Raw genomic sequence first — 23,125 nt, 5'->3', positions numbered from 1 at the left:
TGAGCACAGAGAACAGCAGTCCCGGTGCGGGTTTCCATCCTGTGTTCATTTTCGAACCGTTCCAACCGTTCCACAAAGAAAACTATAGCGTTTTGAAACAATCGATTTTAGTTTTTGTGCCTGAAATTTGTTCAGATGTGTTTATTAATACTACCTCAAATTGAGTTGTTTGTTTCCAGTGTTGGGCACGTTACTTTAAAAAGTAATTAGTTATAGTTACTAGTTACTTCTCACAAATTGTTAGTAAACTGAGTTACATCATTATAAAAGTAAGTATTTACCAGGCAAAGTATCTATTGTTACTTTTTTTTTTAAAAATGGTCAAATGTCAAATAACTTGGATGCCCCCAATATTAAATATGGTAAATGAATAAAACATTGTACACTAATCTACGCTATTTTAATGTTGCTGTGGGACAATGTGAGAGACACCTTCCAGGGACTAAATATTACATTATTGGGGTCGCTTCAACCTGTTGACATGATAAACATCCCGTGGCAAAATTGTTAACTCTCTCAAATGTGAACAGTCATTAAGTTCATTTCAGCTACTTTTCGGAATAAGCCAGAATTTTCCTCAGAAGAAGAATGCAACGCAAAAATTATAGTCACACTGCATTTCATTGTCAGTAATGTTAACGCCGTTGTAACAGGGGGGAAACAGTAATTTGTTTCATTACTCATTACTGAAAAAAGTAATGCTGTTAGTAACACCGTTTATTTATAACACAACATAAATCACTGTAACCCACAGCCTTTTGTGGATTACGTCTTTGTTTTAGTTTTACCTGAATGCTTAGGTTACATGATGAGCTGACCATGTTATTGTAGTGATCTTTGGAGCAGTGTTTGGAACCAGGGATCAAAATTAAGAACAAAAGAACCATAGGAGGGCTGACTTAACAAATCTAGGGAACATCATGTGTACAAAGTGTTATTGTTCTTTTTATTTTTTAAGATATCTTGTTAATCAAAGCTCAGTGGCGTGGGACATAATCCAGTGCGTCTGTCAGATGGCTCAGACCTTGTTTTCGAGATGTACGCGGAAACTGAGCAGATCTGTCTTTATACAGATGACACACCACCAGCTGGTCTTTTATGAAACCACACATGGTCCATTGAAACAGCCTAATGACATTAAAACCACCAGACCAACATGAATTATGAATAATGGGCTTTGTAGTCTACCAGGGCTGATTAAGATGAAGGAGACGGTGATATGGTTCAAGAAGAGTTACTCATGTCTATATCAGATTTGTCTTTGATGAAGTAGGGGGAAGGGGTGCTGCTGGCCCTGCATGGACTCTGTTTGCTATGTAGTGCATTGATTTTTCCAAAGCGGTTGTCTGCTTTACTGTATCTGTTGTCTATCAAGGGACTGAATTTACCACGTTCTTCAATACGTAATACTATTATCAGAAACCTCACATCCATTCATATGGCACGTAACCTGTCTGATTTTTGAACATCAAGTCTGTATGTTTGCTAATAAAGTGTAAAAAAACGTGTCATGTCAGGCCAAATCAAAAGTCATAGTGGGCTGGTTTGGGCATCTTTGCACTAGACTAACACGCAAGTCTTTTTCTTTCTGTACACACCACTTCGTGGATTTAATTTAGTTTATTTTTTGGAGTAAATTCAGAGGTAAAAGTCTATTGTCATTCAGCATACTAAACAGAGGAGGAGTGACGACCAAATTAAATTGTAGTGTGTACGTGACCTCTTAACACCATGAATCTCCAAGCTAAAGATGTTCTCAGAAATTTATCCACAGTGGGGATTTTTGGTTTCCCAGAAACCAGAACACTCAAGACTAGGGCTCATTAAGGCCAGATAATGACCCAGGTTTCTCTGTACTGCTGGGCAGTAAGAGGATCAAAATGGGAAGAAAATCTGTTCTTCTGCAGAATAGGCCACTGCTGCAGTAATGAGATACCTAAAAGGTCAGGTCATAAAGGGGAATGATGCGGTAATATAAGGATAATGACTGGTGGGAAAGCCTATTGCTGTAAAAACATTAGGTTCTGGTTAGAGACAAGTACATGTTTTCTATAGTGGAGTACAGAATTCTGATCCTATTTGAGAGACTTTTCATTTTAGGTAACATGACTGAACCCTGTTTCTGTCACGACATGTCCTGTTTCTCTTCCTTATAGTGTTCTTTTCCTCTCCTGTTAGTTCAGTTCTATGGAACCGTCTACATCCACGAACAGTGCAATTACTGGCACTGAAATGACACTTCTCAACCGTGACAGAAAGAGAAAGTGCTGTTCTTTAGGTCATGTTGAACGTGTATTTGAAAAAGGAGAAAAATCAGGCCCACCTGGCCAAAAGAATATCCAGCAGTTTCACTGTGAGCTCTGCTGCATCTGTTGTGGATGTGTGTTAGCCATTACATTATATCATTGAAAACAGAGTTTGTTGTACTGTATGTAGACCAGTAAATGGAGACAATATAACTAATGGGCTCAAATACAGGGTCTTGACTGATTTAGTGCAGCCTCTTTAGATTGTAGCCAAACGTCTGTTGGCTTACGAAACCAGTCACAGTGAGAATTTAGCTCGATATGAGCGAAGTATATCCAGGCCAAACTGGAGTTTTCCCTTTGTATATTTGTGCCTGTACTTATTCAGCTGTAAATGCCAAGTCTCATGCAGGGTTAGGGCTGAGCAGTACATTAAATATTAGTGATATTTTCACAATATCTTTGCTGACAATATACCAGGGGTAGGCAAGTTTGGACCTAGAGAGCTAGTGTCCTTCAGAGTATAGCTCCAACCCTAATCAAACAAACACACTTGAACAAGCTAATTAATATCTTCAGGATTACTAAGGCTATAGTTTTTTTTTTTCAGGGTTGAAGCTGAACTCTGCAGGACAGTGACTCTCTACGACTGAACTTGCCTACAAATGCAATATGCAGTGGGAATATTGTGAATTTCATGATAATGTTAAGTTAAGTTTTTAAAGATGTTAAAAAATGTTTTTTGATGATAGTTTGGATTTATATTCATTTTAAGGAGACACATTTATGTGAACAAATGTAGAGGTCAGCCGATATCAGCTGATGCCGATATTTAGAAATCTGGGCAGCCGATGGCCGATATATAATGCTGACCTTTTTCGCTGATATGTTTGGCCGATTTTCCCCTTCAGCTTATAAAATCTGAACTCTACTTATTATTTTAAGTAAAACAATGTGCTTAAGTAATCAACAGTCAATAAAAACTTAGTTCATTTAGCACCATCAAGTTTCTGAGAACAAAAGTGTAAAATCTTAAACAATAGTATACTACACAGTAGTTTAGTTGACAAAATTAGACACAAATTTTTTTTTTTTTAACTCCTAAACTCCTAAACTGTCAGTCGCAGGCTCAAGTGTCTTATGTCGTATGTCAATTGGGTGTGCCCGGCCTTGGTCCAAAGTGCCACAAGTGTCTATAAGGACATTTGCATATCTCAAACAACATTGCTGTATCTATTGCTGTATATTCGTATCATGCGATAAAACTCCTCACTCTGGACAACTTTGCCTCTAGAGCCACTGCTGTCAATCAGATCATTTGTTAAATGATTGAGAATATGTCAAAAACTCTCTGGACTCTCTAGGTCATTAATTATCAAAAAGGTGTTGAAAAGGGGCCTGTCCAGATTTACCCAAAATACGGTAAAGCCTAAAGGAAAACTCAAAACTTTTTGGTGCGCACATGAGACAGGTGATTCTAAAGAAGCATGCCAAGTTTTAAGAAGATCTGACCACAGCTGGCACTAAAACAGTCATGAAGATTAAAAAACATAATATTTCTATGGTAAATTACCTGGATTTGCCAAAAATGCTTTTTTAAATCAATGATTTAGGAGGTTACAGGCTTGCTAAATGTCTTTTTTCATATGTGCCTTGAATGCCTTAAAGCACTTGAACCCCGATAATCGCTGCTTGCAGCTATATTATTTTATGATTATTTTATTTTTTATTTTGTGGGGAAAAAAAAAGAAAGAAAAAAAGTACTAGTGTCTAGTCACTTAATATTGGCCATCGGCTACCCTGCTCTCAAAGATATGATGGCATCGGCCATCAAAAAAATCTATATCAGCACTACTCAAGTCTTAAAAGGCTGGTTAAAGTCAGTTGCTTTGATGTGTTTAGATGTTATCTCTTTGCAAGCTTTGTTTCGACAGCATGACTACAAGAGCTTCACTTTTATACTGTTACATCTCTTAAATCTCTCTAACACACTGCTCATTCTCTCAGCTTTAAAGAATCCGGCCTTTGTAATCCTAGAGTGTGAGAAGAACTGGAAACAGAGGTGATTCAGAAAAGGTGATTTAAATAAGGGGTCTCCATGACATTGGTGTGATGCTTGGGATGTGGGAAAACTTTTTTTTTGATGTCATATGGTTAGTTCATATAGAAGATCAATCAAGAGCCTCAATAGACATTGCACTGATAACATGGAAAGGACTTTTGTGACCCAGTAAGAAAACAAATAAGCACAGACCTCCACAGATAATCTCAGTGGAGATTATTTTAGCCATCAGATTAGTGATCATGGCACTCAGTGAGCATTTGATAGTCTCTGACAGTTATCTGTGTGGGTTTGTGGGTTGTTCCAGAGGATAATGCTGCAGCTACAGACAGTAAGGAAGTGGGCGTTTGTTAATTGAGTCTCTCTCATTCTCTTTATTCCTCCCCCGTCTTTCTATCCCTCCTTCTGCCTCTGTATAACTCCCTGTCTGTCTTCATCTCTCTCAACCTCTATCCATTTCTAATTATTGTCACTCTGTTTCTCTCAGAGGGGATCTCTGTGCAGACTAGCAGCAGATACTTAATTTATTTTTCTGTTGATAGAGGTATAAATAAGAAATGCAACAGAAAATATTTGGTAGTTTATGGTATTTCGGTGCATCAGAGTTTTTTAGTCTAAACCCTCATGTTATCTTGTGTTATGATATTTTATAGAACTATGCCATGCAACAATACTAAAGATATTAAAGCTTAGTATAAATATTGAATCTCTTGATGCTTGATGCATCGTGCATGACAGATCTGATGATAATAAACTGATGCTTCGTTCTATTTCACAAAGGATAAATGATTTGTGTGACAGTGGTGGAATCACTAACAACGTACAAAAACCTGGGTTGGTGTTCTTTCAAAAAATAAAAATAAACTGATCATTAAACTAATGCAAATGTTGTGTCCCTGTGGTCTATATAATGATCAGTGCCTTTTTTGGTGAAGAGAGAGACTTTGTCACAGTGTATCATAAAGTTCCCATTCATGAAAAGGTTATGAGTCAAAATGTACATCTGCACTAGTCTGATTGTTCAGTATACTGGACATTATTCCATTATACCAGTGTGTATGCCTTTATGTATTAGGGGTGGGAATCTTCAGGCACTTCACAATCCGATCCAATTCCAATTCAGATTCTGGGAGTCATGATTCCAGAATGATTCTTGATCTACATTTTTTTCCCCAATTAATTCTCCTGCTGTGCAAATACATCTTTACAACCTTACATTTTAACCAAAATTGCACTTTCTTTAATTTTTGTTTATAGCTGGAATTTCTGTATGTCAGTACTGCCATCTTAAAAGTAGGGGTGTGAATCTTCACTGGTTTCACGATTCAATTCAGTTACAGTTTTCATTATCAACTCAATGTCACTATGCATCACATTCTCAGTTTTTATATTACTGCACATGGCTACATTTTCATATAAATTCTATATTAATTTATTTAGTGCAAACTTTATTTGTATTTTTTTTTTAATCATATAAACAGACTACTTTTTAAAACAATTACTTTTTTAAAATAAGTGTTCTTTAAGTATCTGGAAGTTTTAGACTAATGAGATCATAGACAGTGGCAGCTTTAACAGACTGTATTCACACTAATGCACAGATATATTTCGATATATCAGATGTTTTGTCCTGCTCTGAAAACATAACTGACTGTGTGAACATCAATTTTGTATAAAAGTATTTGAAAATGGAAGTGCATTTTTACCACAGCCGCAATCGATTTTCAGGACAACAAACACAAAGCGCTCGTGAAAGTCTGTCAGTGCATGAATTTCTTGCATCTAATAGTACTTCATTCCAAACTGCAATAATGAAAGCATATCTAAAGTAAAACACGGCAGGTGGAAGCACACACTGTCAAGCAATGCGCTATGCTGTGTCTGTCTGCTCTGCGCTGCACTATGAAACCTATTAATTTCAATTGCTTGCACAGCGGAGAGCACCACTGGCGTGCAAGCCACGCATGTCGCGCTTAAAGTTCAAAATAGTTGAACTTTTCACGTTCGGTGTGAAAGCTGCTTCTCACAGCGCAAATTCTGTGCAATAAAGCCGGCCACGTCTCTAGCACGCACATCGGAGGCATCGGACAAACGATTTTTTTTTCTCCCACTCCTATTATGTATTTGTTTGCTGTGTGTAAGAGTGAGTTAGAGGGTCCCAGCTGTACTGAAGGGTGTGTGTAATGGCTGTAGATTGGAGTGTATTTTGAGTGAGTCAGTGTGCCCTGCAGGTGCTGCTTTACCAGGAGTTCTCCTCCCACAGTCTGAGCCATCACAAAAACACCTCCTTTCCTCTGCTTTGAGCACTGAGATATTGGTTCCCTAAGTTTTGACATTACATGGTTTTAAAGGGAGCGAGGCTCAGATCCCACCGCACCATTTTGTGGCTAAGTACTTGAGTTAGGATGTGCTGTTTCATGAGTCCTGTTCATTAGTTTACTGAAACCAGTGCCTATAAGTGTTCTTAAGGCATCAAGTAGATACTCTTGAGAGAGAAAGCGGCTTCTTAGATGTTGTCAGAAAACCTAATCCTAAAACAATCGCGTACATGAAAGAGAGCTGAAACAAATGCGATCACACACCCTTGCACAGGTTTGTTACAGAAAGGACATCACTCAGTGACTGACACAAGAGAGCCTGTGACTGAGTTCAAATTAATTATTCAAGCCTTTTCTGTACAACACAGATTACAAATGCCCCTGTGTGTGTGAGAGACACTTGAGTAGATGTAAACTGCGTTCAATAGAACTGCATGTACTCTGGAACGGACTGAGGTGTGGACATAGACACGCGCTATTGCTGCAGAAAACCGGTTGCTTGTAATTTACACTATATTGTGCTCCTAAACTCTGTAAACGTTTAATAGGTCATGTTTTATTAGACAAACTCACCCTGCTTCAATTAGTCACTGTATCACGTCGTCATGACAATGCTGCAAACAAGCAAATGGAAGCCAATCACAACTGGCCTTCACTGTTTCCTAGTTAATCGATGCCTGTAGCTGATAAGCAGTCACTACAGTGACAGACACCATGGTAACTTTGGCCTTGATGTCTCTGAAGCTAGAGTTCATGGGCTGGAACACAATGTCCGACACACTCAGCTGAGAGAGATGCAGCAAATGCTGCCACATCACAAACAATCGATTTTCTGATAAAGCCAAACCACACACAATCTGCATCCGCAAAGTTGTGCACATCCTCCTTGGTTATTTGTTTCTTACATATTTTGTCTGACTTTATTTGTGCTTCTGAGAATTGTATATTGTAGTACTGTGAGTTTTGGGTTGTTGATAATTGACAGTTGTAAGTGTGCCAGTGGGCCGAGCTGCTCTTTGTGTGGAGATTCAAGATGACTGAGCAAAATGTCAATGAAACCCAGAGGGCCCTTCTATATGTTTTTTGTATAAATATGCAGGATCTTAAATGATTAGTTTACTTCCAGAATAAAATTTCCTGATAATTGACTCACCCCCATGTCATCCAAGATGTTTATGTCTTTCTGTCTTCAGGTTTTTGAGGAAAATGTTTCAGGATTTTTCTCCGTATAGTGGAATTCAATGGTGGCCAGTAGGTTGAAGGTCCAAATTGCAGTTTCAGTGCAGCTTCAAAAGGCTCTACACGGTCCCAGACGAGGAATAAGGGTCTTATCTAGTGAAACGATTGATCATCTTCTTAAAACAATAAAAATGTATATACTTTTTAACCACAAATCTTCAATTTGCACCAGCGTGACCTCACGCATTACGTAATAATGTTGGAAAGGTCACGTGTTATGTAGGTGGAAGTACCGACCCAGTGTTTACAAAGTGAATATGCAAAGAAAGTCTAATGCTCTTTTACGAGAAAGGGTAAAACAACGATGTTGGACTATTTTAAAGTTAGAGGTGAACATGAGATGGAGTTTTTACCCTACTTTACCTTTTTGAACCCAAGTACACAGACGAAGAACTGGCCACGTATGACTTTTCCAACGTGATTACGTAATGCATGTGCATCACAGAGCTAGTGCAAAACGAGCATTTGTGGTTGAAAGGTATATAAATTCGTTTTTTTTTTTTTTTTTTTTAAAATAGAAAACTGATCGTTTCACTAGATAAGACTCTTATTCCTCAGCTGGGATCATGTAGAGGCCTTTGAAGGTGCATTGAAACTGCAATTTGGACCTTCAACCCATTGGTTGCTAGTTATGTCACAATTCTCAATATAATATCGAACCATTCGGTACGACATCCACGGTTCAGTATGCGCTTGTGAATTGTGGTTTTTCGGTTTTGCGTTTAAATAACTTCCTTGTTTTATTTATTTAGTGATTTCACGTGCTGAAATGAGGAAACGCTTCCCCGCTTATATTTGAAAAAGCTACACACGCAGAGCATCTTCCACTCTGATGACATGCAATGATAAGTCTTTCTAAACCTGTTGTCCAACAAAACAGTTATAAAAAGAAGTTATAAAAAACATTATAACTTCAGTCACAACTTCAGTCGAGTGTTTGAAATAACTTCCTTATGTGATCTGATGTGGATTCTTATCACAGAATGAGGCAGACAATAAATTCTATACTCATATTCTATGTACACTCCTCTCCAAAGGTTTAGTTTTGGACAATACTGGCATGAATCCTTTTTAATTTGTGATTAATTTTGCACTGATAAGGGACAACACAAACTATGAAAACATATTTTATTGCATAAACAGTTTATACATAGAAAAAAATTAAATTTTCTATTCATCAAAATATCCACCATTAGCAGTAGCAAACTCTAATCAGTTTGTGACTGAAGACAGAAAGACATGAACACCTTAAATGACACAGGGTTGAGTAAATTATGAGGAAATTTTTATTCTGGAAGTGAACTTCAAGCAATAGTTCCCAAAAACTGATTCAGCGATGCAAAAAATGCAGATGGAATCATGGAATACAGTTATAAAAATGAAATTTACTAAATAATAAATCAAACGGTAGGGCTGTACACAAGTAAAATTGCCATGCAGACAAGTGTCTATAAATATTAAAATGCTATTTAAATACGGTATGTCTGTGTGTCTAAGTGAATTAATGCCAGTTTTGTCTACTACACACATACTCAAGCATGCATGATGCTTGTTTTTAGTGTCTGCTGTCTCACTATATGAGGACATGAACACAAACTTCATCTCCAAAGCTGCTCTGAGAGTCACTTCACGAGCATTTCAGCTTTTAATTTGTTAAAACTATTATCAGATACACAGAAACTATAAAGTTTTCACCACAACCTGCAAAAATAAAAGTGTGGATTAACTAGAAGAAATTCTGACAAATATATAGCAAAATGTACAATAATGCAGTTTTGCACCAAAAATAAAAAAGATTATTTGATGGCATTTTAAAAGATTAATTAAATTGTTAAAGTGTTATGCACTTATTTGTTTACCACAATTTTAAACAATACATTTGTATTAAATCATAAAACACAGAATCTAGAAACATGTAAATGGAAAAATATTAAAGGGGTCATCGGATGCAAACTTCACTTTTATATGTTGTTTGAACATTAATGTGTGTTGGCAGTGTATGTACACATCTACCCTATTATGACAAAAATCCACGCAGTGGTTTTTAATTAATCTGTAAAAATAATATCCCCTTTTTCAAATCGAGCCATTCTTAGATGCCGTCACACAGACAGAGGCCGCTCCCACGATAGTTGATTGACATGAGCGTCTTACCTCAGATCAGCTGTAACAGTCCACCTCCATTGTTCTGATGCCGGAGCAGGGATGTAAGTTAGACAAGAATTGAGCGATTGAAGTGTTGTGTTGCTGGATGTAATAATGAACATAGTGGTTGTGATTTACTCCCGACATCTGAGCCGCTGAAGATACAGTGGATTACATTTGTTTTTGAAGGGAATGCGCCTCCCGATCTACATAAATGCGTCTATGTTCACACAAATCATTCGTGATCCAGCTTCCTCTACAGCAGAAGTGAGTATAAGTTTTTTTTTATGAATCTCTGCAAACACCTTTCCTAGTAACGTGCTAGTTAGCAAGTTTTGCAGCTAAAAGCGCTAAATGTGGCTAAAGTAAACAATTTCTCAAGGCAGCAGAGAGAAGAGAGGGGCAGGGCGAGCAGAGCTCATTTGCATGTAAAGGAACAATCCCTCAGAATAGGATGATTTTTGCAGAGCTTATTTTGACAAGATAAAAAGGGTGTTGTTTTACACAACCATTGAGAAATTTTAACCAAAGTATATTATAAACTTTTCATTAAGACCCTAAAGAATCATATTAACTTGTGGAAAATGGGCATCCGATGACCCCTTTAAATGAGATTTGGGAAAAAATAAAGCATAAGGCTAAATTCAGACCCTATTACTGAGCCAATAATGCCTCGGTGCTCGTTCATTGTAAATGCATGGATAAGAGCAGCCAGCACAATCCACTTTTTTCCTGAACGTGGAAGTCTCATCCATCTCATAAAGGAAAGGTGCTTTACATTTCTGGTCTCTGGTGTTTCTGGACAAATTAACGCACAGCTTAACCTTGTGCACATTTTTATATTTAGTTATATTTATAAAGTTTCAGTTCAGTTAATTCACTTGATCTTTATACTGCATTGTAATAGGGATTTCTGTGGAGATCGGAAACACAAGAGCACCCAAACCGAGGTTAGAATCATCACTTAGAGATAGAAAGGGTATAGCATAACAGATTATAGAGCCATCAGTGAAGAAGAGTACATTCTCCCCCTAGTGGAGAGAGGAGAGATGACAGCATCTTACATGTTCTTTCTATACCTTTATATTATGTCCTTTTATATCTAAGAGTAATTATTTGGAGATAAATGATGTTCGGCAGTCTGGTCAGTACTAGATGCAGAAAGTCTGTCTTTTCATTTTAGCTAATGTAACACAATCTGCAAACCCAGTGTTCTGCAGAAAAACAATGGAGGATGGAAAGTGAAATTCAGCGATGACTGATTATGAAAATTGCTCAGTTGTGTAATTGATTTCACACTTTGTCTATTCCAAGGACTATAAACAAATACTTTTAATTTTGTGATTTGTTAAGGTAATATTTTTGATGATACTTTAGCCACTAGATTTTTGAGATGATTATAAAACTAAATATTTCAATATTGTTTGATTAGTTTTTTGAGTTGTCATAATGAGCAAAAATGCACATCTCTAATAGAAAGACAGACAACGGAAATGGATAACAGCCTTTGCTTTATAAAGTATCTTAAGATCTGCGGGTGAGCGTTTATGTGTGGTTAAAAGTGAGATGAGTGTGACAGAGGAAGTACAGTTGTACTATGTCTGTTCATGCTTTTTTATATAGCTGCTTGTGTTCTCATGCACAGAAATAGAAAAGTTCAAGATCATCAGTCACTTTCTTCTGTAAGAAGCAGGCAGAGCTGCCTGCCTCAGTGTGTGTGTGTGTGTGTGTTTGTGTGGGATTCTCCTTTAAGAGTACTAAAAATAGTTTGCTACAGGACTCTGTTCTATGTGTGTGTGTATTCCTGCAGTCTGTAGCTCATAGTGTATTTGAGGGTTTTTTTTTTTTTTAACCAGAATCAAGTTTTACCCCTGACCTATCTCTCTTTCTCTGTCTCTCTCACACACAATACAAACACAAACATACACTCACAGAAGGAAGTGTCACAACAGGAAGTTGGGGGTGTTGGGGAAGAAAGATTTAGCTCAGAGAGGCACAGACTGTGAGGGTCAGTTGCTGTTGCTACAGTAGCTGTGTGCATGACAGTAACCAGAGTCAATCTGGCAGGCCTGAAAGAGAAAAAGAAATGTGGGCACACAGGGGGAAATGGGTCTTGCCCCCCACCCCTCCGCCTCAACCTTACCACAGGTAAGACTGAACTACACTTGCTTATGCATCCATGTGCTTACCATTTGAGGGCCCATGCTGCTCGTGCCAATTCATTTAGCTCTGATCTCTGATCGGCACTATGAAGACATTGCAACGTGTAAATCTGAAGTCAACTGTAAAAACTCTTTTGCTGCATCAGAATATGCCTACTACGAGATATTGTGTATAATATGCGAAAAACAGAGTAGTATGTCCCAATTCATAGTATTTGAAAAACAATAGGTGAAAAGTACCCAGATGACCTGCTACTATGAGATTCAGGAATGTGTATTCCACGGATATTTTACTATCCCATGAAGCCAGATGAAAAAAGAAGTTGGGAATGTGTAGCAATGCAACTTGTGCTGGTAGGTCACATGGCAGTGACACATAGTTGATGTAGTATGTCAAAATTTATTTTGTATTACTCATGTTCATACTGTAAAACATACCTTTTTTTTAAACGGATGTTAAGACCTGCTAGATAATATGATTTCTGATTCAGCTTTTATGTAGTCTTGTAGCATTATCGTGTGAATGTGTGAACTTGTGAATATGTTCTAGCAGGCATATAGTAACTATTAAACTATTCTGTCACACTTATTGTGATTTATAGTAGAATAGCAGCTTGCTACTAATGTTGCGTCTGTATGCGACCGCTGTGCTGTCATCACAAGTGGATGTTTACTAAATATAAGTCAGTAAATGCATGAATTTTTGTTTGCAGAAAGCTGTGTTCTGAACCATTATGTAAATGCAGGTTAAGAATATTTACATTTCTGCTTTCATCTGAAGCAACTTACATTGCATTAAATTACATTTTATCAATCATGCGTTCCTAGGGAGTTAAACTCCTGACCTTGCTGATGCTAATGCCATAGTCTGCTGCTAAAAAAAGTGCATGTAAATGCGAATGCCACTTTTGCATCTCAATCAGTGATCTTGAAATAACTGACATTCTGGTGTGCATGTCCTGTAAATGTATTGTCTGGCTTGTTGTTCATAGGCTGGTTGAGTTTTAGTTTCACTGTCTGGTTGTTCTGTGTTCTTGAATGCATTTATGCCAGATGTAGTTAACCACCAAACCTGCATATGGAAACCATCTGTGACCACCAGCTCTTATCTCAGAATATCATCACAGAAGTGTGTGAGAGTGTGAGTGTGTGTGTGTGTGTGAGTGTGTGTGTGTGTGAGTGTGTGTGTGTGAGTGTGTGTGTAAGACAGAGAGAGAGGAAAGATAGCAATGTGGGGTTGTGAAGGATTGCCATGTATGTGAGTAAGGGGATTACACAGTTTAATAATAGTTCCAGTTGTATTTATTGTGGGAACAGAATGTCTGATATATTTATTTATTTCTTTAAGAAAGAAACATTCATAATCTGTGCATAGTTCAGAGTCAGTTTCACTTTGGTATAAATATTGCAAATATCTAATCTATTAATATACAATCTGAAACCACAAAATTTACCTGAGTAAATATATAAAGCTGTGGTTTTTAAGGACTGTAACCACAGTGTGAAAATCCCTGCAGGCATGCAGTTACTCAATGTAACCACAAGGTGGCGATCTAGTCTAGAGATGTGCAAAATCATAATTTCTTTACAATCTGTTTTAAACTCAAGCCCATAAAACTGGTTAATTTGATGCTTGAATTAAAATTGACTAGAATGTGTCCTACTGAGGTGCTACAGTGAAAATGACTGATTTCTGAATTTCTTCCTGCTTTTTTTTTTAGTGCTATATTAGATTAGGCTGAATCCAGGTTACAGTGGATCCCACTTGTTACTCCTACACAGTTATATTTCCTACCCATCATTTCAGCTGTCCTATTTTCACCTCCTATCTCCCTTCTTCCCTCTATATCTATAACTTGCTCTCTTACACAAGCACACACATATTGCTGACAGAAGAATAGCAGGAAACAATATGGTTTGTGGTCCAACCGTAATTGTGTATGACTCCCATTTTAGTGACATCATTTCCTTCCTTTACAGGAAGCCTGTAGTGAGTGTGAACAGAAGGTAGTGGAGAGGAATCTTTCAGCTTGCTTTCTGATTCTGTTGTCACGTAATAGTGTACACGCGTGCACACACACACACACACACACACAATGACCTAATGAGAATACTTCCCCTCTGGTTCTTGTGGTTCTGTGTTATTTTAGTATCACTGAGATACTATTATAGTTTCAATTCTTATTTTAAAGTAGTTTTTATTTTAATTTTAAAGAGGTCATCGGATGCAAAACTCACTTTGACATGTTGTTTGAACATAAATGTTTGTTAGCAGTGTGTGTACAAAACCACCTTATAATGATAAAAATCCACCCAGTGGTATTTTTTTTAATCTTTTGTCTTTAGTAATAAAAAGTAATATCCCTTTTTTCAAATCAAGCCATTCACAGCATCTTGACTATGTGACGTCACACAGGCCAAGGCCGCTCCCACGGTGGTTGATTGACATGGTCGTCTTACCTTAGACCCGCCCTGAGTGAGCTGTAACAGTCTTGGCCACCATTGTTTTGACTCTTGTGCAGGGAAAGACAAGAATGTCTCCAATTGAGCGATTGAGATGTTTTGTTGTTGGATGTAATAATGAACAGCAGACATCCGACATCTGAGCTGCTGAAGACACAGAGGATTAATGTTACTTTTGTTTTTGAAGGATATGTGCCGATTCCTGATCTGCCTAAATGGGTCTATGGTCACGCAAATCATTCGTGATGCAGTTTCACCTACAGCAGAAATTAGTATACGTTTTTTTTTTTTTTTTTTTTTATGCATCTGCAAATCACCTTTCCTAATAATGTGCTAGTTAACAAGTTGTGTGTCTAAACGTGGCTAAATAAAACAGAACGGCTCGTCAGCCCACAAAAAAGAGGGGCGGGGTGAGCAGAGCTCATTAGCATTTAAAGGCAAATGCAACAAAATGGCTTGCTCTGAAAAGGGCTGATTTTTTTACAAGGTAAAAAGGGTGTTTTTTTACACTACCACTAAGAAATTTTAACCAAGGTAAGTATCAGTTAAGTTAGTAGATCAAGTTTCACTAAATGAAAGTGAGAAATGTTGCCTTGGCAATTTTCTGAAACAAAGTTTTACTTTTAAATTTTATGTCCATATTTTCATTTCTTTCTTTTATTTCAGGTTTTTCCAGTTTTAGTTAACTCAGTTGCCCTTGTTCGCAATGTATGTACTGCATTGGGGGTTGGTAGTTTATGTAACTGTAAAAGATATAAAAGAAAAAACTTCAACAAATGTTAAGAGACATATACAGATGCCTAACACATAATAACAGCTGAGAACCTGAGGTGATCTCTTTTTCCATCTTTTTCCCCTCATGACTTTTGCTTTTTTTCTTTTTCTCAATGTCAGACTGCATTGAGAAGAAAGTGTGTGGGAGTGTGTTGTTTTACATTTTCCTTTATACGTTTCTGTGACCTCAGTTATACATCTTTTATCATTAGTTCTGTATAGAGATTTCTAAATGACCCCTCAAACTCAAAGTAACTCTTTTTCTGTAAGCAATATTTGTGAAAATAACTAGATGCACTACTGATCTGGTTTGTAAACTGTAAGCTGCTTTGTTCCATTGTTATATCTCATTCTCTTCTTTCAGAGTGAGAAAGACAGAGGTGAGTAGTTAAGGTTAAAAACAATCAGGCACCTGGAGGGGCAGCTATATTTGGGGTCCTATGAATGAGTCTCTTCTGAGTTTGACACTTCCTGGTGTGGTGCAATGTCTGTGAGTGTAACCGGCAGCTAGAGCGTATGTGTATGAGTCTGCATAGACGCGTGTGTGAGTGCAAGCGGCAGCTACCGTGGGAGGAAAACAAGAGACGAGCGCTTCAGTCCTCTCTTCATGTCTTTCTCTCTCTTGGAGGAACGCTCTCTGCTTTATGACTCTGCTTAGACTGGGACTGTAAGAACTTCCTGAGAGAGAAAGAGAGAGAGAGGGAGGAAGGAAAGAGAGGAGGGGGGGAGAGGAATGTGGGGGTTTGCTTATAGGATTAAGTATCTTGAAGGCGGAATGGGAAGCGGATCACACGTGGAAGTCTGCAAGGATCTGGAGGACTGAGCGCTGTTCGCGTTGTCCTCCCTCTCTTTCCGAGAGGCGGAGAGCAGGATGGTGCGACCCTTCTCTTCCAGTTTTTCTCATCATGAGGACTCTCTGATTCTGCGAGTTTGGGATTAGTTACCATTGTTTGATTGACGGCCCGAGGCTCCTGATGGAGCAGGAGCTAGGAGCAGGTTCACAGGACAGGGAAGAGGTCACAACCTCTCTGGCCTCCACGTCCGCTTCTTCATCCAACTCTGACCTCCCATCCAACCCCCAGCCTGAGGGGGAGAGAGTCACACTGGGTCGCCGACACAGCAGCAGGACTTTTACTGGGTTACGGCTGTTTGGAAGGAGGTGAGTCCAATGGGCACCTGATGAGTGTGTCTAGAGCTTGTCCGAGTGCACTTGTTTTTGTCTATGGGTAGATGTAAAGAAAGATTGCGTATTTATGAGAACTTGCGGGGAGTGTGTGTGCTCAAGTTTCCATTCAATGTTTCCATTTCAAACCTGAGCCTTGTGCTGTGTGTTTGCAATAACAACACATCGTGTCTGTAACACTCAACTGCATGTTACCTAGCCTGACTGTGACTGTGTGTTTGCTCACTGACAGTTTTGGTCTTCTGGCTGCAACAACTAATCAATAAAATTGAAAATAATCAACATAATTGAATTTGGTTATTGGTTAATCATGTTTGCGAACACTGAATTGGACTGAAAACATCCATCAGTCACATCACTTTTTTTTTTTTATTTCTATGGACAAAATGCATCTAGAAAACAGTGCAGGATGCAGACTGACTGCTTTGGGAAAAATGCAAGACTGAACATGAGAATGCACCATATTTAGCACTTCAAACAAAAACATATAGTTTAACTCCGGCCTACCCTGTTATGCGTTTCCTCAGCGCATAACTTCCTTTTCGCAGTTTCATTATTATCTTTAAATTTCGGAAAATCACATGAATATTTCCATTTTACATAAAGACTCGTTCTGACAACATGTGCATCTCAGTGAAAGAGTGCCGGGGTGGACAATAGAATAAAGAGTGCAATAATTCAGACATATTTTGAAAGCAATAACAGTAAAGGGACTATTATAACGGAGTATAAATATGATATGTTCTGATAAGTGAATGTGTGTTCCTTCTACCAGTACCCCATAACATATTAGTATGTGCTATTTTTCTGAAGTATCATTTTCAGTAGCCTTTGGTCGTTTAATTGCACATAGCCTTTATACAGTAGTTACATCCACCATATTTGTTTTCATTTCCTTAAAATTGCATTGTTTGAAGGACATAATGTGGAAATAATGGATTAAAATGAATGTATTATTTATTTATGTTGGTTTTTTTTTTTTTTTTTTTTTTTTTTTTTTTTCCTCCCCCAGTTCCTTTTTCAGATTTAATCCAATTGAAATCCAGTCTGGTTTTTGTGAAGTTGCTGTAACAGACCCAGATAATGTGATTGTAGCTTGGCTTCATCCAGCGTACACGCACATTAATCACACTACAGTTGACCTCTATGTTCTACTGCTCCTCCAAAAGACAGAGGTGATGCTTAATTTGTATTTAATCATTCAGATATTCGTTTAAGTGTTGTGTCGTGGGCATACAGAAGAAGGCCGTAGCTCTGCTATGCAAAACCTGCTGTAGCTTGATTATAGCTGTGCATGTTCACTAATTCTGAGAGAAGAGGAGCATTAAGGGGCAGTTTGTAGATTTTGGAGTTTTTGAGTTAGTATATTACTTGATTATTTACTTACATTTTTTTTAAAAGTGTGAGATAATAGTGTGCTTGCAGAGAGAGTCTGCCCACACGCTCTTTTAATTGGCTGGGATATGTGATTGATTTTTGGTCTGGTTGATGTCTGGTGTGTGAACAGACATTGTCACATCTGGTTAGGACACTGTGTTAGACTGGCCATGTATCCAGGGTGTTTCCCTGCCTTTGACCCAACAAGCTGGTGTATGCTTCATCACCCCTGTGACCCTGGATGGACCCTGAATGGATGGAAAGGTTGCTGAAAGGGTTTGGGTTTGTCTGTAGTAGCTAGTTAGCTTAGGGTTTTTTAAAAGAATTCTCTTCTGCTCACCAAGCCTCCATTTTATTTGATCCAAAATACGGCAATTGCAGTAATATTGTGAAAATATTTTCACTGTTTAAAATAACTGCTTTCTATTTAAATATATTTTAAAGTGTGATTTATTCCTGTGATCAAAGCTAAATTTTCAGCATCATTTCTCCAGTCTTCAGTGTCACATCATCCTTCAGAAATCATTCTAATATGCTGATTTGCTATTCAAGAAATATTATTATTATTATTAGTAGTAGTATCATCATCGTCAATATTTAAAACTGTTGAGTACTTTTTTCAGGATTCTTTGAATAGAAGGATCCAAACATCAGCATTTAGCTGAAAAAGCATTTGTAATATTGTACACTATATCATTCATAAGCTTGGAGTCAGTGTGTTTTATTTTATTTTATTTTATTTTATTTTATTTTATTTTATTTTATTTTATTTTATTTTATTTTATTTTATTTTATTTTGGGGAAAGAAATTATAAACATTAATGTTTATTTTGCAAGGATACTTTAAACTGATCAAAAGTGATGACTAAGATGTTTATAATGTTACAAAAGATTTCTGTTTTAGATAAATGCTGTTCTTCTGAACTTTCTATTCGTCAAGGAAACTAGAAAAAATTCTACTCGGCTGTTTTCAACATAAATGTTTTTTGAGCAGCAAATCAGAATATTAGAATGATTTCTGAAAGATCATATGACTGGAGTAATGATGCTAAAAATTCAGCTTTAAAATGACAGGAATAAATTACATTTTAAATTCGAATAGAAAGCAGTTCTTTTAAATAGTAAAAATATTTCAAAATGTTACTGTTTTTGCTGTACTTTGGATCACATAAATGCAGGCTTGGTGAGCAGAAGAGACTTCTTTAAAAATCTTACTGTTCAAAAACTTGTAACTGGTAGTGTATGCTTTCAGTAGAGTATATTTGCTAGGTAAACATGAGTGCGTTTGTGTTTGTCTGTGTGTTTGTGACTCTCTCAAACCCTCAGAAATCAGAGGTGGGCCTCTATCCTGGTTCTTCTGCTGATTAGTCACCATCTATTTTTAATCTGGTTTCTTCCTCTCCATCAAACAGTTTCACAGAGTAAACAGAAAATGACGGACTGATTAAAAAAGTGAGAGAAAGAGAGGGAGGCGGAGGTAGATAGTAGGATATGCAAACTCATCCCATCCTACATATGGAGAGTATGCTTCATACAGTCATAACTTAATAATGAAGCAGAACATAAAGAGATCACAGAGTGATTAGTTACGTCATCGAGTGTGGCAGAATGGGAGGATTTTACTCAGCTAAAATGATAGACGTTCATGTCAGCTCTGTAAGGTTTGACAGAAGCTCATTCAGCATGACAACATTTTTATCACCTCTATTATCTCTCGCCTTCTCAGCTCTGCATGTGTTCCCTCTGATGAGACGTCTCCTGCTGTGCGCTTTAGAGTGCGTGAGTGTGTCAAGCTTATTAATTGATGCATGAAGATGATCAGAGATGTGAGAAGAGGATGTCAATCAGACTAAATTATTAACTTTCTCTGGTAGAGCTCGGTTTCTGTGGGATCGGGTTCTTTTCAGACAGATCACAGGAATAATTAAGACTACAGTGACCAAAGCAGATATATAAGCGTGTATGTGCGTGTGTGTGTGTTTTCATTGCTTGGTCTGTGAAATTACACTGACGACATGAACAGTTACCTTTAAAGAATGGACATCATTCATATTTTTACCTCCTCGGCTCACTTACTCTCTCTCTCGGAGAGAGTAAGAACCTCTGTCATTTTGTTTGTTTACATTTTCATGCTTTTGTAAATAATCTCAGGCAGCGTTATTTATGAAACCCCGCCCATTGTTTGTTTTTGTTTATTTATTGAATACTCAATTGAGTTTACATTTAGGGCCTCTGTGACATCAGAGATGACGTTAAGCACAAATGTGAGTGAGTTGGTTGCGGTATGTGTGTGTGTGTGTGTGTGTGTGTGTGTGTGTGTGTAAAAGCATGAACCTTAGAGTGCTGTAGAGCATGATGGGATATTTCAGATCATGTCCTGGAACTCTGCTGTAAAACAGCAAGTTCCTCTGTGTCACCATGGCAACCCTGTGTCAGGCTGGAAGAACTCAGCAGAGACACATTCATCATGTTAGACTCCAGCTATCTGGGTCATCTCCACATATAACCTGTGATGAGTGACAGAAAAGTCATGTGATGGGAACTTTTGACAATACTGACTCATGTATGTGTCAGTGTCTGATGTTCTTTGTGTCTGCTTGTAATTTTAGAAGTGTGTGTGTAGTCAGTTTATGTAAGTGAAAATTGACTTCATCTATTTTGGATGCTGCTGCCTCTGTATTTGGGCTTAACTACGTTCTCAATGAATATAATGCCATTTCACATGCCATTTATTAATTGTAATATATATTTTTTTATTCCAACAAAACTCTGTTGCAAATGTATCTTGAAATGGGCAACTAATCAGTACTGAGACTGATTTAAGTCTCAAAGACTTATTTGCACTGCACATAGTGGTATGTGAAGTTCATTAGGGCCGTATGAAATCCATTTTATTTTTTCCCAAATTTCATTTTATTTTTTCCAAATTCAGTTTTTTTTTTGGATTCAGTTTTTTCTGTTTTAATTTTTCTAGACTCTGTTTTAATAGTTATTTTTATTAAAATCATGAAACTTACACAATTTAACAGCAGTTTTTTTAGTGTAACAAAAAATCTATGAAATAATGTTTTATTTTTTCTTAAAAGTATTTTTTCCAAATTCTGTGTTTTCCATTTAATTTTCAGTTGTTTTTTTTTAATGGTTTCATAAAATTTTTTATATAAAATTTATAATTTTAATAATCAAAAGCATCTCTGGCGTCACACAGACAGAGGCTGCTCCCACGATAGTTGATTGACATGAGCGTCTTACCTCAGATCAGCTGTAACAGTCCGACCTCCATTGTTTTGATGCCGGAGCAGGGATGTAAGTTAGACAAGAATATCTCCGACTGAGGGATTGACGTGTTGTGTTGCTGGATGTAATAATTAATACAGTGGTCGTCATTTACTCCCGACATCTGAGCCGCTGAAGATGCAGTGGATTACATTTGTTTGTGAAGGGAATGCACCTCTCGATCCACATAAATGCGTCTATGTTCGTGCAAATCATTCGTGATCCAGCTTCACCTACAGCAGAAGTGAGTATAAGGGTTTTTTTATGAATCTCTGCAATCACCTTCCCTAATAACGTGCTAGTTAGCAAGTTTAGTGGTTAAACGCGCTAAATGCGGCTAAAGTAAACAGGCTCGTCAATCCACAGAGAGAAGAGAGGGGCGTGGTGAACAGATCTTATTTGCAATTAAAGGAACAATCCCTCAGAATGGGATGATTTTTGCAGAGCTCATTTTGACAAGATAAAAAGGGTGTTGTTTTACACAACCATTGAGAATTTTTAACCAAAGTAAAGTATAGACTTTTCATTAAGACCCTAAAGAATCATATCAACTTGTGGAAAATGGGCATCCGATGACTCCTTTAAAATTAATATTTTGATTAAAAAAAAAATTTATTACTAGTAGTACTATATGTAGGGGTGCAGCTGGTTTAGGAGTCTGGTTTTGACACATGCTTCTGACTTGAATAAAAATAAATACATTGTTCATACCTTCGGGATAAAATACCAGTACATTTATTGTCTATTTGGTATTGCAAACAACAAAAAAAGTGAAACTAACTTAACGTCTTTCTTCATACAAACAAAATATGTAAATTCAAGACAAACTGTTACGAGTCCTGTACGGTGTGCTCGACACAGCAGTGCACGGTCAAAAATGTAGTTTGACCTTCCATTGCGCCATCTGTCACTAATCAATACCTTACTTAAAGGAACACTCCACTTTTTTTTTTTTTTTGAAAATAGGCTCATTTTCCAACTCCCCCAGAGATAAACAGTTGAGTTTTACCGTTTTCTAATCCATTCAGCCGATCTCTGGGTCTGGCCGTAGCACTTTTAGCATAGCTTAGCGTAGACCATTGAATCCGATTAGACCGTTAGCATCTCGCTCCAAAATGACCAAAGAGTTTTGAAGCAAAGTTCAAAGAGTACGGCAGCAAAGTTCCTTGATTATTATGCCGGAATGAGAGTATAGTTCCCAGCCATATTGGCCTAGAAAATCACATCGTTTTATGTTCCTTCGGTCTTAGTACACAATGTAACTACAGAAGAGTCAAGTTTTAAATAGGAAAAATATGGAAAACCTTTGGAAACTCTTTTTTGCGTTTTTTTTTTTTTTTTTTTTTTTTTTTTTTTTTTTTTTTTTTTTTTTAAAGGGCGTTTGACTCTCCTTGCACGTTCACTTTGTAAACACTGGGTCGGTACTTCAGTGGCAATGTAGGACGAGTTTGAATTTGGAGGAGAAAAGGTGTTGGGAATTTTTAGACATACCCTAACTGTACGCGGGTTAACGGATTAACCCTCACAGTGCAGAGCACAGCTTCTTCTCTACAGGAATCTGCTCCAGTGTTTGAGGGAGGGGGAGCTCAAGTTTTCCCGGGTCTGCGCGTGCAACAAGCGGGCAGACAATATGCTAAAGTTTCAAGATGACGTCAACTTAAAACAGCTTAAGATTCGTTTCAAAAACATTTTCATGATTCGGAATCGACTCTTTCTTTTAAAAGACAATAACTTTTATACATGGAGCATTTTCAGGTTTAAAACTCTGCAGGATGTGTTACACACTGCATGAAAGATAAATTCTCAAACGTCTGAAATAGGGGCACTTTAAATTTCTGTTTGCATTTGGTATGACGGTAGTGTTGGTTTCTCTTACAAGA

General features: G+C 37.5%; 1 protein-coding gene across 5 annotated transcripts in view; it reads left to right on the top strand.

Annotated features, from left to right (window-relative positions):
• dgkza (diacylglycerol kinase, zeta a) overlaps nt 1-23,125 on the top strand; it is a 124,840-nt gene that overhangs the window by 9,040 nt on the left and 92,675 nt on the right. Inside the window, exon 1 of one of the 5 annotated variants that reach the window (XM_051115977.1) lies at nt 12,019-12,158. The exons of 2 other annotated variants lie outside the window; for them this stretch is intronic. In XM_051115977.1, the coding sequence (XP_050971934.1) occupies nt 12,097-12,158 (62 nt within the window). In that variant the 5' untranslated portion in view covers nt 12,019-12,096. Of the gene's footprint in view, nt 1-12,018; nt 12,159-15,826; nt 16,569-23,125 lie in introns of those variants that run through there. 2 more of the 5 variants (XM_051115976.1, XM_051115975.1) reach the window with 2 other exon arrangements.

The sequence above is a fragment of the Labeo rohita genome, chromosome 7 (assembly GCF_022985175.1).
Source record: "Labeo rohita strain BAU-BD-2019 chromosome 7, IGBB_LRoh.1.0, whole genome shotgun sequence".
In the NCBI taxonomy this organism is placed as follows: Eukaryota; Metazoa; Chordata; class Actinopteri; order Cypriniformes; family Cyprinidae; genus Labeo; species Labeo rohita.
This window is presented reverse-complemented; position numbering and strand designations above follow the sequence as displayed.